The sequence below is a fragment of the Coloeus monedula genome (assembly GCF_965178545.1).
Source record: "Coloeus monedula genome assembly, chromosome: 1".
Classification (NCBI taxonomy): Eukaryota; Metazoa; Chordata; class Aves; order Passeriformes; family Corvidae; genus Coloeus; species Coloeus monedula.
In genome coordinates this window covers 105,632,101-105,647,806 of record NC_138781.1, presented here as the reverse complement: position 1 = coordinate 105,647,806, position 15,706 = coordinate 105,632,101, and the positions used below count along the sequence as shown (strand labels likewise).

Sequence of the window (15,706 nt, the reverse complement as noted above, 5' to 3'; positions counted from 1 at the left end):
TCTTGACAGTGAACTTGTTTCCTGTCCATAAATACTGTTACTAAATTCTGTTTATTTGCCAGAGCATAAACCCATTCTACCTGAATGTGACTTACCTCTGGAGGATGAGCAGTATAGCTTCAGACCTTCAACTTCACCTCTGATTCATTCTTCTCCTAGTGAGACTTCTGGAACAGCATTTTCAGGGTAAATTTCTTGGTGCAGGTTATAAGAACTAGTGCTTCATAAGATTGTTGAAGGATTATGTTTTAGTTTGAATGTTGACTGTGATCTAGGTTTATAGAAGATCTTTATTAGGCTAAGACTTCATTATACACTAAGCTGGACATTGTATAGATCAATGAAGATATGTTTTTTGAGCTTCCAAGTATTTCACTCCATTTGGTTCTCTGACATGTATCATTGCTTTTTATGGGAGAGGATGAGTAGAATGTTTGTATTGCTTTTGACTGTTTTGTATTTTGATACATACTTGTGTCCAAGGTTTAAGGTTTTCTTAGCAACTGAAAGAACAATGTTTCTTAAATGAGCTCCCATAACAATGTGTCATAAAATTACAACTAAATTAATTCAATAGTCATAAACATGGCCACTAGCTAATGGTTGTGTGCAGTCTTATAAAAAGATGAGGCGCCTGATTTCTCTGAACTTTTAAGTTCATTGTTTGGTATTCAACTACAGTTTGTATGTGTTATTAGAATAACAGGCTGTCTGGCATTTCTCAGAAATTAATATGTATGGGAGTAGATGTATTTTCACTGGCATGTTGTACAGATACTGGTATTTCCAGTTAAAATTGTCAGTGATTTTAATTGTTGTCATGTTAGCTTGTCTTGTTGAACAAAGTGGTGAGAGATTCTGTGTTTTCAGGTGTTTGAAATGAAGAGAATCTCAGCAGTGAATAGGAAACTAATATGTGATGCCTGGGAGGTTGAATGATTTCATTTGACTTTTTAATCTCGTTAGATACAAATATATTGATTCACCTCTTTTTCTTTCAATAAGTTGTGTTCTTTCTGTGGCCTTAGCATCTGAGTTCAGTTGTGGAACTCTAATGCTTTACCTATATGGATTTATATAGAATGAAAATGAGTTTTATGTACACCAAAGCGAGAATTTGTAACGGTTGAGAGCTGATTTCTCATTTCTACTGACTGCATTTAACAGAACAGCTAAGTAAGTTGACTTCTAGAATAGTATAGGTAATATGTAACATTGATTTTCTTGAGGGCAGCATTAAAAATATTTATTTTAATACTGGCATACTTTGAATCTCTTTTTCAGATCTGAAAAGGACTTTACTTGCCCGTCACATTGTCAGGCATCTCCTTGCAAAGAGAGTGTACTACCTCAGTCTGTTTACTCAAGTCCAAGCATGAGCAGGTTAACCTATGTCTCTGCACCTGGCAGTACCCATAAAAACACAGCACTGATACATAATCCAGAGACATACTGGGTAAGAAACACAAAACAGCGTCTCTGCTTTGCCCTAAACCAAAATTTACAGGTCAAAGTGCTTCTAAATTAGAAAAGCCTTAAGGGTTTTGAAGCAGTTTAGGATATGCTCTGCATAGGGAAAAGGTATTCTGCTTCTTTCCAGCTTCTGAGTTTTTCAGAAACTTGAATTTTGGTATCAACTGTACTAAATGCACACATTCTAATAAATACAAAGATAGTAAAACAATCAAAGAACTAGGAACTTTTGAAAATGTTAGAGTTGATGTATTTTTTTCTTCCATTTTTTTTTCGTAATTTCTCATTAAGTCATTCTGTTCTTGGAATGTGGTGTGGTGTTCCAGTAGTATTTTGCAGGATCTTTATCTGCTTTCATTGCACCTGAGGCTCCCTTGCTGTTCAGCTTCAGCTGTTAGGAGAATACTTTCCCTGGTTTGTTTTTTTTCTGGAGGAATGTTTATAAATACATAATATAGCTTGTACTACCTTTTCAGGACTGAAACTATAATTTTTTACCTCTGACGGTCATTCTGACGGCTTTTATTGCTTTAGAAAAGAATGTACATTGAAGGTGAAATTTGTGTTCAGACTTGCAATCTTAAGCTGATTAAAATAATTGACAATCTTTATCTGAATTTATGCATTCCTTGGGATCTGGAATTTGTGTTATGTCTTCCCCCCTTCCAAAGTGTGTGTAATTGTGGATGGAGCTTTAAAAAACAGGCAGACAAAACCTGAAGAACCTTTCTTACTTACATGCACGTCTGTGTAAATATGAGTGCTCATTCCAGCTACACCATACCTGTCAAAATGGCAGGTTTCTGGGCTTGAACGATTTCTTTGTGTGAGTGCACAAAGAAAATGTTTGTGTCAATGCATTTTCATGCATCTTGAATCCTTTTTGGTCGGTGATTTGGTTCAAGGCCATTCAGTTATTATTATTTTTTTTAATCTTGTAAGTATGTCTGGTGTGTTATCAATGTTGTTTGGAATACAAATCTAAAAATACAGCACCTCAGAGACTCTGTGAAGAAAATCCACTCTTATCTCGGCCAGACCCAGTACAATGTGTCTTTAGGATATTAGACAGGTTGAAGTTGCAGGTTTTTCCTTTTTCATTGTGAAGAGCCACAGTTACAAAAGTAAAACTTCAGATAAGACAAACTTGATTATTTATATGGGATGGCAATACCAGTAAGGATCAGACAGGAAAGTTTTCTGAACAGGCAGTACCAGCATTAAGGTCTATCTTACATACCCTATTGCTTTTCTAAAATACGTAATACTGCATGTTATATTTGTTTACTAGGACGAAAATGCTGGTGAACTGAGCACAACAATAATTCAGGCCAGCCCAACTCCTCCTCAGGAACATACAAAGGAAAATCTAGAAGACCACTCATGTCAAAGAAATAGAAAAGAAGCAATACTTAGTATTGACCAGAAACAAGAAGAAAAAGAACTTGCTGGTCTTCAAAGAAAACTTGGTAATGTACTGGACCGAGAGCTGGCCAAAGAAGGTTTTCTGAAGAGTGAAAAGCAGCTTCCATCTGTTTCATCAAATGTACCAGCAAATCAGGAAGAGCTAGATCATGTTAAATCTGCTTTACCAAGTAAACTCTGCACCTTTCAACCACTTTCTGTCAACGTTGATGCACAAGAAGTGTGTCAGGATCAAACAGTCAAAGCACAGAGACAAGGATTACCATCTCTGAATATATTACCTCTTTATTCTGGGTTAAACACCTGTTTAACATGCAATCAAAACTCATCTGGTGAACAGTATGTTCCTATATCAACTGTTAAATCCCATGTCACTACCTCTGAGAGTCAAGCAATTTCTTCTTCTGTTCCCACCTTGCTTACAGGGCATTCTCTGGCAACAACTCAATTTGCACAGCAGCATCTGGGAACTATACAACCTACAGGAAATGCAGTTCTGTCTCAGTTTCACGGCTGCAGCTCTGCAGGGTTTGGCCTTCCAGCAGGGCTTCCTTGTTCTGGTGTCCCAGCAGGATATGTTGAGAATCCACTTATGTTAGGAATTCCTTTAGGTCCAAATATTCGTCCTGGCTCTTTGGGTGCAGTTTCACTTTATAATCCACACCCTACTTCATGGAATAGTAATATCTTAAATATGAAACCATGTACTCGGCAACCTCTTGGAGTTGGCAGAAGTGAGTGGGAGTTGTCAAAGTCACCTGGTATAGGTAAGTGTGTTTTTTACAGTGTGTTTGAAGTACAGCTGTGGACAGGAATGGTGATAGTCATGTTGCTTATGTTATAGTAAATAAAATTAAGATGGTACTAAATGTAACTGCAATTACTGTTTATGCAAACTCTATTACTAGTTCATCTTGTTTAAAGATGTTCTCTGAATTCAGTGTCTATTCTTACAGCTCCCCTAATGGTCTTAAAAAAACATTTCTCATAATTTAGAAGAATTTCAGCAGTCTTCAATATCAGCTTCAGTTCAAACTAAGCAAGACAAGTCATGCTCTTGAAATTCCATTGTATTTTATCTGGAAAGTAGAGGACATTTCTATTTCCAGCCTAATTTGGTATTAGCAGCCAGTGAAGGCCAAAACTCCTAAGAAGGCACATGGAGGGCTCAAACTATTTGCTGGTTATCAAGGGAAGGACAGGCTGCCAAGTGTCTTCTGTCCCTTCTGCTAGTACTCTGTATCTAGACTTAGCTTTAAATGTAAGCAACACAAATTACTACTTAATTTTTAAAAGTTCTTTTAACCTATAATCTTGTAAGTTGTTTTTTGCTATACTTTTTTTTCTGGCTAATTCTTTCAGTCTAAATGACAAGCTTAGAGGGGTTGAAGATTTGAATCTGTGACAGTTTAGAGCTTGTTTATTGATTATTCCAAATCATTGATCTTGTTAGTGCATTTTAAAATAGTGAAATACTCCTTGCTGATTTTTATACTAACAGGATGTTGTATTACTAATGTTCAAATTTTCTGAGTTGGGCTAGTACTGATTAAATTGTGACCACTGAGTGTTTTATGTGTTTTATGTTTTATATACTTTGTGGGTCTGCATGGAATATGCCATTTCCATAAGTATGTGTTTTTGTGACAGTAGAACTTAAAGATGCAAATTAGAAGTGATTGAAATTTCGAATTTCATGCTTGTGGAAAACATTCTTATGAGAACTGTAGGAGTCAAACGTTTCCTTGCCGTAATGAAGCATTTGTCAGATGAGTTCATAAACTTGGTAGCAGCCTGAGTTCTGATTTGCTTCTGAGTACTTGTAACTAACAGGAGCATATTTTCTTCCAAAGGGCATATAAAAGTACCAGAAGAACTGAAGTTCCCTAATGCCTGTTGTGTGGGAATTGCATCACAGACGGTTCTTAGCATTTATAATCCAACTGATCGGTGGTTGCAGGTCAGCATTGGAATACTCAGTGTTTCAATTAATGGGGAAAAGGTAAGAGGCTTTTTTAAATAAAGCTGAATAATACTGTAATCTTACCAGGTATCATATGTAAAATTATGCCCCTCTCTACAGATTTGTAGTTTTTTCCCTGTTTTGTAGTTAATATGCACAAACCAATGCTACTGTCTTTAGCCAGGCCACCTGGCTTCCTCCGACAAGTAGACTGTGTGAGGTACATGCCACACGAAGCGATTGATCTGTAGAATTGTATTGTGTGCATGAAGTGTGGAAGGTTTGAGTTTATGGGTTATTCATTCCACCTTTGTGTATGCAAGAAAAGTCAGTCCTAGGCCAGAAGACATCCATGCTGAGCACTGTTATTGCTAAAACATTTTTGGCAGTTTGTGCCTGTTTTTCTTGAAATCAGGAGGTCTTGAGGGATGGAGAATGAGAAATATTTGGAGAAGGCTTCAAGCTAGATGGGTTGTTCTGTGGGTTGCAGGTAGCTTGTAGGCCATAAATTGGCTGTCTTGCACTTCAATTTTGTTAAATTCTATATACTTCTGTTATCATGGTAACATGATACTTGAAAACATGAGAATGAGTTAGGTTCAAGGTCCATCAAAATGATTTTTTTTTATTGATGAATACACTTAGTAGAGAAGAATATAACAACAGAACAGGATACTCCGAGCTTCTGGCAGCTTCGTACTTGGTAACTTTTGTGTTAGATGTTATTTCTCTTCTTACTAGTTTTTTGTAGACTGCTCTTTATCTAGCTAATCGGTTGAAATTATGCAGTGTTGTCCACAGTTCAGTTCAGTTGTAGATTGTATTAAGTATTGCTTTTTTCTTTTTTAAATATGGTTCTTGCTGTTTTTATTTGGTCCATATTACTGAGGAATAGCAGACAATGATTCACTTTAAATATTGCAGCTTGTAAGTCTTAGAAATCCTGGTCACATCCCTCCTTAGGTATATTTTTCCAGCAGATGTAGCACGTCTTTACAGGAGTATGATTTCTGGTTTTGATCTTGTTTTCTCAGAATATTTCCTTTTTAAAGAACATCAAGCCACGATTCTGTGTGTTCATGTATGTGTGTATACACATATATATGATGTGTGTGTGTATATGAGAATAATGATTTCTTGCATAATTTTCTAATCAGTGTCATGGTGCTTTTATGTTGCTCCTGTAGCCAGCAATTCTGTTGTATCGAGAGGTGATTTTTTAAATGAAATTGCTTTACAGTTATTTCCATGTGTATGCATTTGTTTGCACAGTGTGATTAAAACTAATTTTATTCGGTCAGCTCTTAGATACACTGTTGTTCTTGAAAGTCAGGGTTTTACTTATTAATTAATTTTCCCAGTGTCAATCTTCCACTAGATGGTAGAAAGAAACCTCAGCAATTTTCAGGCTGACTTCTCTGTTTAAATTAAAAGGCCCGCAGTTGAGTGGGATGGAAATAGGCCATGGATATGAAGATGCATTAATTAAATAGAGGAAAAATATATACAAAACTTCTGTGTTAAGCAGTGGTGCTGGATAAATGTGGTATTTGAAAACGAAATGTCTTCTGGTGGAAGGCCTGTTGAAAATGACAGGTATTTTGTTTTTCAGGTGGATCCTATGAAATATCAATGTCTGGTTTTTAAGAACAAAACCATTGTAGGATCCTACTCGACCAACGACCTGAAAATACTTTTCTTACCTTCCCATTCGGGGATCTTCCAGTGTATCCTCAATGTTTCATCTTGGCCAGTTGCTGCAGATGCTGAGACAATCGTTCAGTCAGAAGCTTTGGCAAGCAGGGTAGTTCTGACAGCAGTCGCTGAAAACCCCAATTTAGAAGTAAGTATCTGCTTATTGTGGGTCTTTTGTTGTTGTTACAATATTATGAATAATTTAATGACACTGGAAAATAATAGGATTGCAAAGTGCTCCTCTGAGAAACCTGGAATTTCATATGTTTTAAGTGGGAATATAAGAAAAATTTTGAGAAGCTTATTGCTGTTTGGGGAGTTCCATTTGTGGAAGAGCACCTAGCTGGAAATGAAGGATTCTGTGTGGAAAGAATAAGTTAAAATGCATTACTTCTTCATTGTTGAAAGACTGGATGAGACCTTAAACGTCTAATGCTTTCTAGGTGTCTGCTGTGTTGGATTGGGCATTAAGTGTAACAAAAAGCATTTGTTTCCAATTGTAAGGATTGCTTTTTTTTTTTACATCAAGTAGACTTTGTCTTGGTTTCTTACTACCTCTAGGTTGTTTATGATTGTAGAGAATATTTTCTTATTTTTGACTAATTAAAAATTAAATATAAGTGGATGTGTAAAATGCTTTTGTCTTGTGACTTTTTATGAAGAACAACCAGGTGGGAGGCAGTGTGACATTAAGAATTAAATCTGGCTTCATGTAGTCCTAGATTTAAGAGTATGGACAGGTAGGAAAAGGCTTGATGATACTTTTGGAGGTGCCTGAAAGGGTTACATGGTAGTTTGTGACATCATTGATAAAAGTAAAATTCTCAGTCGTCAGCCACAGCTAATATTTTTTTTTTCATTTAAGGTGGTCTTTTAACTTGCTTTGGGCTAAGTATGTGTTTTGAAGTAATGAATACACATGAATGAATATAATTTTTAATGCTTCTTCCATAATTTTTATTTTTAATGCATTTTTTTATTCTTTTACATGTAGTCCATTCTCCCTGTTCTTCATAGTATATAGTTCAAACTTGTGTCATATTCAGACTAAAATTAAACCTTATGCTAAATCTCTGCATGTCTTGTTATATTCTTGAGATTGGAAAAAGTACCAAATAAAAGCTGTGTTTTGCTGCAGATCATGACACTTAAATGTTTTTAATTTTTTAATTTTAATTTTTTAGCAAAAATTAACAGCCCCTTAGTTATTGTCTCAACTTTTAACTTGCTAAAATGACTTTTTAACTATCCAAAACTGACATTTCTTACTTGCTAGCAATAATCATGGTTTAAACTTACTTTTAATTTGAATTACCCAAAATAATTGGATTGTGTGCTGGATTGTGGTGGATAGACACTGTGCTAAGATTGGCTTCATTGATTGAGGCAAAATGCATGGGAGATAGCCAGTTGGCTGTAACCCCTTCTAATATCAAAGAAAACATGATTCTAGACTCCTCCTACCCCTGGTAGGAGGTTTGTATTATATGTGGATATAGCATTAAGAGGATGGAATAGGTGAATAACATCCTTTCTTTGCATTTGTAGGGTAGTGTGTTTTGAAGGTTTTCCTTTCTTCTAAGTTCTGCTTTGTGTTAAAACCAGGTGGAAACCGGAAAAGGAGATTGCCTGGATTTTGGTGACTTGACTTCTGGCAGTTGGAAGGCTCTTCCCCTAAAACTTATCAACAAAACCCATGCTTTTGTGCCAATTAGACTTATTATTAATGCAGTAAGTACAGTAAACTTCCTGTATGTGAGAGTTAACATCTTGTGATACTGAATTTTAATACCCAAATACTTTATGTTACATGTCATTGAGAAATATATCTTGGACAGTAGCTGTAAGGTTCCCAAGAACTCTTTTGTTAGTCAGGAAATAAATAGTTTTTGCAGGGTGGTAATCTGAGTCTGCTGTAATGGTACCGACAAAAATGCTTCTGGGATAGGTGCGGTGTTCTGTTTCATATCTGTTGCTTACTTTTTATAGCTTAGCCATGGGATTCCAGCTCTGATGCTTGCTTTGATAGCACAGGGCAGCAAATAGGATAAAAGGTTGTTTTGCCTAAACCTTCCTCTGAGAAGCTGGAGAAGCTGGAAGCTTCCCTCTTCTTTCTGAGAAGCTGGAGACATATTCCACTATTCAAATGGAACAGCTGACTGTTCACACAAGCAGCCAAGCTTGCTACTAGCAAGTTTAACATATTCCTTCCTCCTCTGCAGGAGCAAGAACAGGACTCTTCTCTCTATCTGCTTTGTCTCACACTATATAATAGCCTGTCTGAGAGGCTACAGTGTTGTCCTCTCTGCATCTCTGGCAATGCAGTTTCAGGTTTTTGGCTAGGCTGGGCTGACTGCTGATTTGTGCTGTGGGAAGAGCTGGCCTGGTTTCCTTATACAGGGGAACAAGAAAGGACTGGCCTTACGTTAAGGTGGATCAGGTTATGTTGAGGACTAGTAATGTTTGGTCTTGAACAGCCAAACTTCTTGAAGGCTTAAGCTAACCAGACTCTGCTTATCCCCTTTTGCTGCAAAAGGTTTTCCTATTGTTTTTGGAGGGTTTGCTGGACTATCATATACTTACCAAAACTATAGGCTAATTCTTGATTATTTTTTTCCAAACTACTTGGATCATTCAAAACTTGTCTTGCATTTCTCAATTTTGTCAGCATTGCTGTTAGTGACCATAAGAGATTTAATACTTGTAATACTTCTTTTTCTTTTTGACAGAATGCAGTAGCCTGGCGGTGCTTCACCTTTTCCAAGGAACCAGTTAACACTTCTAATGAACAAATGGATGCAGTTTCTCAGACAGCAGCTCCATCAGTTGTAAATCATGTGATACATGCAAGCTATGATGGCCAAGTGAGTAGTTCATAGTTGGCTGATTCTTCTTTTTACTTGCTGTCTGAAATGACAGTGCTGAATATTTGAGTTCATAGTAATGGTTTTTGGTGAGTGTACCTTTTTGAGCAGTTTTGTTTGGGTTATGTGGGTGGTTTTTTTGTTGCTTCCTCTTAATAATTCTCTCCCTCCCCATAAGATGAGTCAACAAATTTCTTTTTCAGGATCCTGAAGCTGTAACAGTTTGGGTTCTGTTCCATGCACCTAAGAAACAAATTTCTGGTTCAGGTATAGTAATTTGATTTTAGTTTCAACTAAAAGAGATTTGACTTTTAACGTATACATGTGTTAGAATTGTGGGACAGACTGCAAACTTAAAACCATGTTTGGTTTGTGTGCACTAATATTTCAGGTATCACATTAATTTTTAGTAACTGTAGGAGACAGAATGCCTCTATGTCTTAAGCCTTTATGTGTTACCAGGGACACTTATACTTCAGCATGAGGCTGTAAAAAATTTGTACTGCAAGATGCATGGAATCTGTGTTACTCCTTTTACTGAGGGAATTAAACCATCACTTAAGAAAACATTGCATTAGTTGCAAAATAGATAATAAATTTGAAGAAACCTCTGAATTGTTCTGGCTTCCTGAATAGAAAATAGCACATATATCACCTTGTTTGACTAGTGTGGTAGAATGGTTTTCTTTGTTTGCATTAGCGACAATTTCAGTCACATTTGATGAAAAGGTAAAACTCTTAAATAAGGTCCTGTGAGACTTTAAAAGAGGAAAAAGGTATTGCAGGAGTAATGAGTGAGCTTCTGTTATTATCTCCACATGAATATGCTAAGATTGAAGAGTAGCTGAAGTGAGACATGCATCCATAGGAATGGCCTTTGCTGCTGGAAGACTTTCTTGCTTTTGTTACTCATGAAATTGTTCCTAGATTCCTTGGGTCCAGCAGATGAGTTCTTGGCGAGAGTGGATGTGGAAGTGGATAGTCCAGGACCTAGCACTGTCATTAAAAGTATTTCTCTCCGAGCAAGAGCTGGAACAGCAAGGATACATGTTCCAAAGGACTTACAGGTTTGTGTATATTTACAAAGTATGTTTTAAGAATAGTTTGCCTCTCCTAGCCTTCTACTTTTGTAATGTTTGTATATATATATATACATACATACACACTTACCTAATTTTTACAGAAAATACATCTGTCTACTAGTGTGGGTTCAACAGTCAAGCAGCAGCTGTCATTGAAAAATGCTGGAAACATTTGTGTATATTTGAAAGTTGAGGTAGGTTGGTTTTTCCCTCTTGAAATCGTGATTTTTGTGCTGTTTATATTGTTTTGAAGTAGAGCTGAGCCTTGGGATTTTAGCTCCGCTCTGTGGTTTGACAAAAGCTTTACAAGTTTATGTAAAGGGAATGAAAGATGGTAGTGATTGGCTTACACTTTTGGAAAAAGTATATGGGTGTTCTTTTGCTCAACTTCAGTTATATTTGTTTTAGCAAACATACCATTATGATTTTTACTAAATTTTAACAAAAATATTTGTTATATGTAAAAGTAGTGAAGCCTGTGCTGCACAGCAGGTGTTAGTTAGCTGGTAGAGTAAAGCCTGCTTAGGGCAAAGATGAATATTAGCATTGGGAAACATCTATATTTTCTAACAAAACTGCATTAGTTTTCAGTGTACATCTTGCCAACTCAAATACAATGTGAGTTCTTGTCAGATATGCAATGTCTTTACTTGACCTTTTTACAAATCCGTGGAAAATATGGTTCCAAACTGAAAGATAACTTAACACATTTGCAACTAGCATTTCAAAGTCAACAGAAGGAGCAGTTGGTTCCATTTTATAAAAAGAGGTTTGTTAGCCTATAATTTCTACGATCAGAGGCCATGGAAATAGGATATATGACTCCTATCACAAATGCCACATTAAGTGATGATACTGGGTGCTAGTTGATAAAATTTTGAAGGCTCCAGGTGTATTCAAATTGTCTGAACTCCATGTACAACAGGTGCACAATCAAATTGTATTACATGTTGTAGAAATGTTTAATCCCTTAAAATAGATAACTAAGCTTCCCTTTTGCCCTTACCTACTTTCAGACATCAGATCAGGACAGCTGCTTTGCTGTTGAACCTGAGGGCCTTTTCCTTTTTCCTGGAGAAGAACAAGTAGTGACTGTCCAGTTTTTTCCTAAAAGCATAACAACTACAGAGAGGTAATATAACTGATTCTGTGCTGCATGTGTTAAACTGAACTACTTTTGACCTTAAAGTAATGAACAAATTGAAAGTTTTACTTGTATGAGAGACTTTGTCTTCAGTTGTTTTCATGAGAGCTCTCATCCATTACAAAAGGATTTTTGTTAAGGTTCACCTTTTCTATAGATTATCTGCCTCTTCAGGTGTGTATAGCTGAATGAATAGGTAATATTTCCCATCAAGAAATAGTCTAAGACTTGTTTAGTGTAAACAAATGGAGTAAGTCCCTGAAGCCCTTTATATGGTAGTTATTTCTGAAGTACATCAAAGCTTCAAAATACCTACCATCAGCAGCTCCTTCAGTTGCTTCCCTCTTTCTCTCTGCTGAAGCAAGGGAAATGTTATTTCTGTTGTACATGTGAAAAAACTCAAGAAGAGATCGGGATCATAAGTATTCTTTTGTCTGCTGTAATCAGATAAAAGTTTGTTCTGTACAACACTAATGTACATATTCCTTTTTGCAGATGGAAGAAGCATTCATAGTTTTGCTCATTAGCACCTGTTGAACTTCATTCTGCAAAATAAACTTGATTGGTTCAAGTGATCATTAAGATGTCATGTGAGAGTCTTCAGAGCAGCCTTTCCTCTCTTGTTACATGTTTTCCAGTTTCTGCTGTGATAGAGCAAGAATGGACAAAGGAGTATCTTCAAAATATGTTCAGCTTCACTATCTAGCTTAACCAGGCCTCTCCAGTGCATTTAAATTAAACAATGAGAAGTTCTGTGCTAGTGACAGTATGATCCTATTGGATAGATTGAATTTTTGCAAGCTTGAGGTACTCAGGAGGATTGGAAACTTCGTAGTCTATGTCAAAATGCTGCCAAAAGACTAATAAACTAACTGAGGCAGTAAGGAGGGTCCATGTTCCCTGCTGATGGGATTCAGGGCTTTGTCTGCAGGCCTCATAGGGATTCACTGACAGCTAGAATGGTGGTTCTTGAGTTTTGTTCTTGACTTGAAGTGTATCTGTGCTATAGCAAATGCTTCAGCCCGTAACTTAAAGCTAGATTTCCTTCCTTGATGCTCCTGAGTACCTCATACTTGTAAAAATTCAATGAAGTTTCTCAAGGCATTCAAAAGGCATCTCTTTAATCTACAGCCAGACTTTGCTTCTTTCTAAAATTAGTCTGTCAAAATAATTACATATTAGTAGGAACAAAAAATAATTTGCTGAGTTGTAGTCTCTGAAATATTTATCTGAATCATTTCCAGATGAAATACTTCAGAACAGTGTGTGAGGTACATGTGGCATGTGTATTTACAGCCCAAAGGATTTAAATTTTGCTATGCCTAAAGCTGGTCTTTGTCATAAAATAAAAAGAAGTATTTATATTTTCCCCTTAAGAAGGTAGTTTTAAAAACACCTTATTTTTTTCAGTTATGTTTTGATTTCATCAGCTAATCTTGTTCTGTTGTGGGATTTAAATTTATTTATTTATTTTTAAAGTACTTTGAAAATCCTTGTGCTGCCATCTGGGCCTCAGTATGAAGTGATGATAAAAGGTGAGGTGGAATCTGGGAAAAACAGACCTGTGTCTACAGCTGCTGGGCTCTCAGACATTCCACCCATCCTTTCCAACAAGCAGTTCATTGCCTGGGGAGCAGTAGCACTTGGATCATCAGTGTAAGTATAAGTTGGACAGTTGTTCATGTAGAATATCAAGTTAAGTATTTTATATTGCACTTATTTGAAGTAAAATTTCCAATTCACATTGATAATTCACAGTGATTTGTTCTATGCCTCAAGTGAAAGAAGCAGAATATTACAATTTTTTTTCTTGTGCAAGAAAGTTTTGGAAACAAATCTTGGTTGAGCTTTGTGTATTCTCAAGGACTCATTAGAATATCATTAGAATATCTGGTTCTGTAAGTTTAGCATGTTGTGTAAGTAGAAATGAGGAGGAAAGTATTTTTCAGCTAAATTGAGAGAAAAATTCTGTTGGTTCTTTTGATACCTATCTCTTGCTAGAGATAAATTATGCTTCATCTCATCCATTACAACTAACAGAATCCGGTCTGTGTAATGTAATTTGACCATCTGAATAGCATAAACTGTTGAACATCCCTTAACTGATTTGAATGTGTTTCAATGTTAAAACTTAGAGTGATGGAGAATCTGTTTTGTCCCTAATTATGAATTGCTTTATCCTTCAGACTACTTCTTGTCTGCACTTTTTTAGTTTCATGTTTATAGGCTCAATATTCTATGCTTTAGTGAAACTGTTCATAATTGTTAAGATATTCTTTGTTTCTTTTATATGTAAAGTCTGCAAGTTTTGCAGACCTCTGAACTTCTAGTAATTATTACTTGAGGGAATCATCCACTGTTGGTTGATACTAAACTTTTTGAGGAATCTAATGATGTTCCCAGTGGTTTAAAAGCAGTCCATGTTTGTAGCCAAGAACTGTTTCTGATAGCTCTATTTCTGTTTTCCTGGTTTGTTAAGGTAGTGTGCTTCTTACAGTAGCTCTGGTTATTTGGTGTTTGGGAATTACTGCTTCTTTCCTGTATGCTGCTATCTTTTTATTTGCTGTTCCTCCTGTAAAACAGTTTTGATGAACCCTTGTTTTTAGGAAGCTGAAATTATTTCTCTAATTATGGTTTCAACAGAGTACAAAAGAGTGTCTGCCAGTGTTGATAGGGAGACGCTTTGCTCTCTCTGTCCTCTTCTTTGATTCTAACTGCATGATCTATTCTCTTATGTTTTAGCAGTTTTAGGGCTTGTCAAATTCATCTGTCAATGTTTTTTGACAAATGTTTAAATGTTTAAAATGTCAATGTTTAAAATGATGAAGGTGCTTGCTCTTGCTGGAGATGTTTCCTACCTCTGCTGAGGAAACCTCTGGGTACCAGAAGCCTGGTCAATACTAGGATGTATCACAGAGAAAAGAAACTTATTTTTTGGTCAACCTGATTCTGTCAAATGACCATAACTTTCGGTGTTGCTATTACATTGAGAAGTACACAAAGAGGAAAGGTTATCCTGAATTTAGTTCTTTACTACTGTTCCAGTGAATCTGGGCCAGACTACTCTCAAGACTTTTTTTCCACATAACTTAGTGTCTCTGAATATTCTCATCATAACTGTGTCCTTAAGTGGGTATTTTAAGGGAATTTTTGTATTGATACAGTTGCTGGTTGCTTTCAAAGTTCAGGCTGTTAAGTACAGTATTTGAACTTCAAAAAAGACAGATATAGTTTTTGTTTTTTTTTTTTTTTTAGTATGTAGTTATTTTGGGATTGTTTTGCTATATGAGTATTCATGTGTTGCGGTGTATGACAGTGTAGGGTGTGTAAGTTTGACAGTATAGAAATAACTTTCTATCTAACATATTCTATTGTTCCAAGAGGTGATTTTTTCCCATTAAATTACTTCAAAATTGACTGTCCCAGTTCCATTGTTTCCATTAATAAATATATGCAGTTAATTTGTATTTGCTGTAAAATCTAACCAAACATATCTTTCAGAGAGAAGAAGTTAACTCTAAGAAATGACTCTCCATCTGTGACCCAGCATTTAAGATTGTTGATAAGAGGCCAGGATCAAGACTCCTTTCAGGTGGCTGTCATTAAAATTTTTCTTTAGTGTTTATGACTATGTTTATAATGAAAATGTTTCTGCCCTGAAGTGTTAGCAGGCTGTGTATTTCTTTTAAGACTGTCAAGGTGAATGTGGTAGCAGAGCTTCAGCTTCACTGGCAACCTCGGGAGCAGCTGAAATAAGAGTGCTGCAGCAAACTGGAGCTCAGTTTACGGGTCTCTAAGCTGCTGTATCACAACAGAGTCAGTACTTGGTGGAGTGATCCATCAGTCACCCTTCTTGTAGGAGGGAGTCTAGAGGAGCATAGAAAAACTAGAATCAGCCTTTAGGAATTCCCATGGCTTATGGGTCTTTTTGTTATGTAACCTGCATTGATTTATATCCCCTTTTTCCCTCAAGTGTTCAGATTTTTTAATCTAAAGTCTTACACTGAGATGGATTTAACGTAGTGATGGTAAAATTCAGCCTTGACGGGTTGGGGACTGA

General features: G+C 36.3%; 1 protein-coding gene across 1 annotated transcript in view; it reads left to right on the top strand.

Annotated features, from left to right (window-relative positions):
* The window catches only part of CEP192 (centrosomal protein 192), a 56,993-nt gene that overhangs the window by 17,654 nt on the left and 23,633 nt on the right, over nt 1–15,706 (top strand). The window contains exons 16-28 of the mRNA XM_082281445.1: nt 63–186; nt 1,285–1,456; nt 2,765–3,665; nt 4,752–4,900; nt 6,474–6,704; nt 8,162–8,287; nt 9,286–9,420; nt 9,624–9,687; nt 10,348–10,487; nt 10,604–10,696; nt 11,519–11,634; nt 13,126–13,302; nt 15,148–15,238. Coding sequence (XP_082137571.1) covers nt 63–186; nt 1,285–1,456; nt 2,765–3,665; nt 4,752–4,900; nt 6,474–6,704; nt 8,162–8,287; nt 9,286–9,420; nt 9,624–9,687; nt 10,348–10,487; nt 10,604–10,696; nt 11,519–11,634; nt 13,126–13,302; nt 15,148–15,238 — 2,519 coding nt within the window. The remainder of the gene's footprint in view (nt 1–62; nt 187–1,284; nt 1,457–2,764; nt 3,666–4,751; nt 4,901–6,473; nt 6,705–8,161; nt 8,288–9,285; nt 9,421–9,623; nt 9,688–10,347; nt 10,488–10,603; nt 10,697–11,518; nt 11,635–13,125; nt 13,303–15,147; nt 15,239–15,706) is intronic.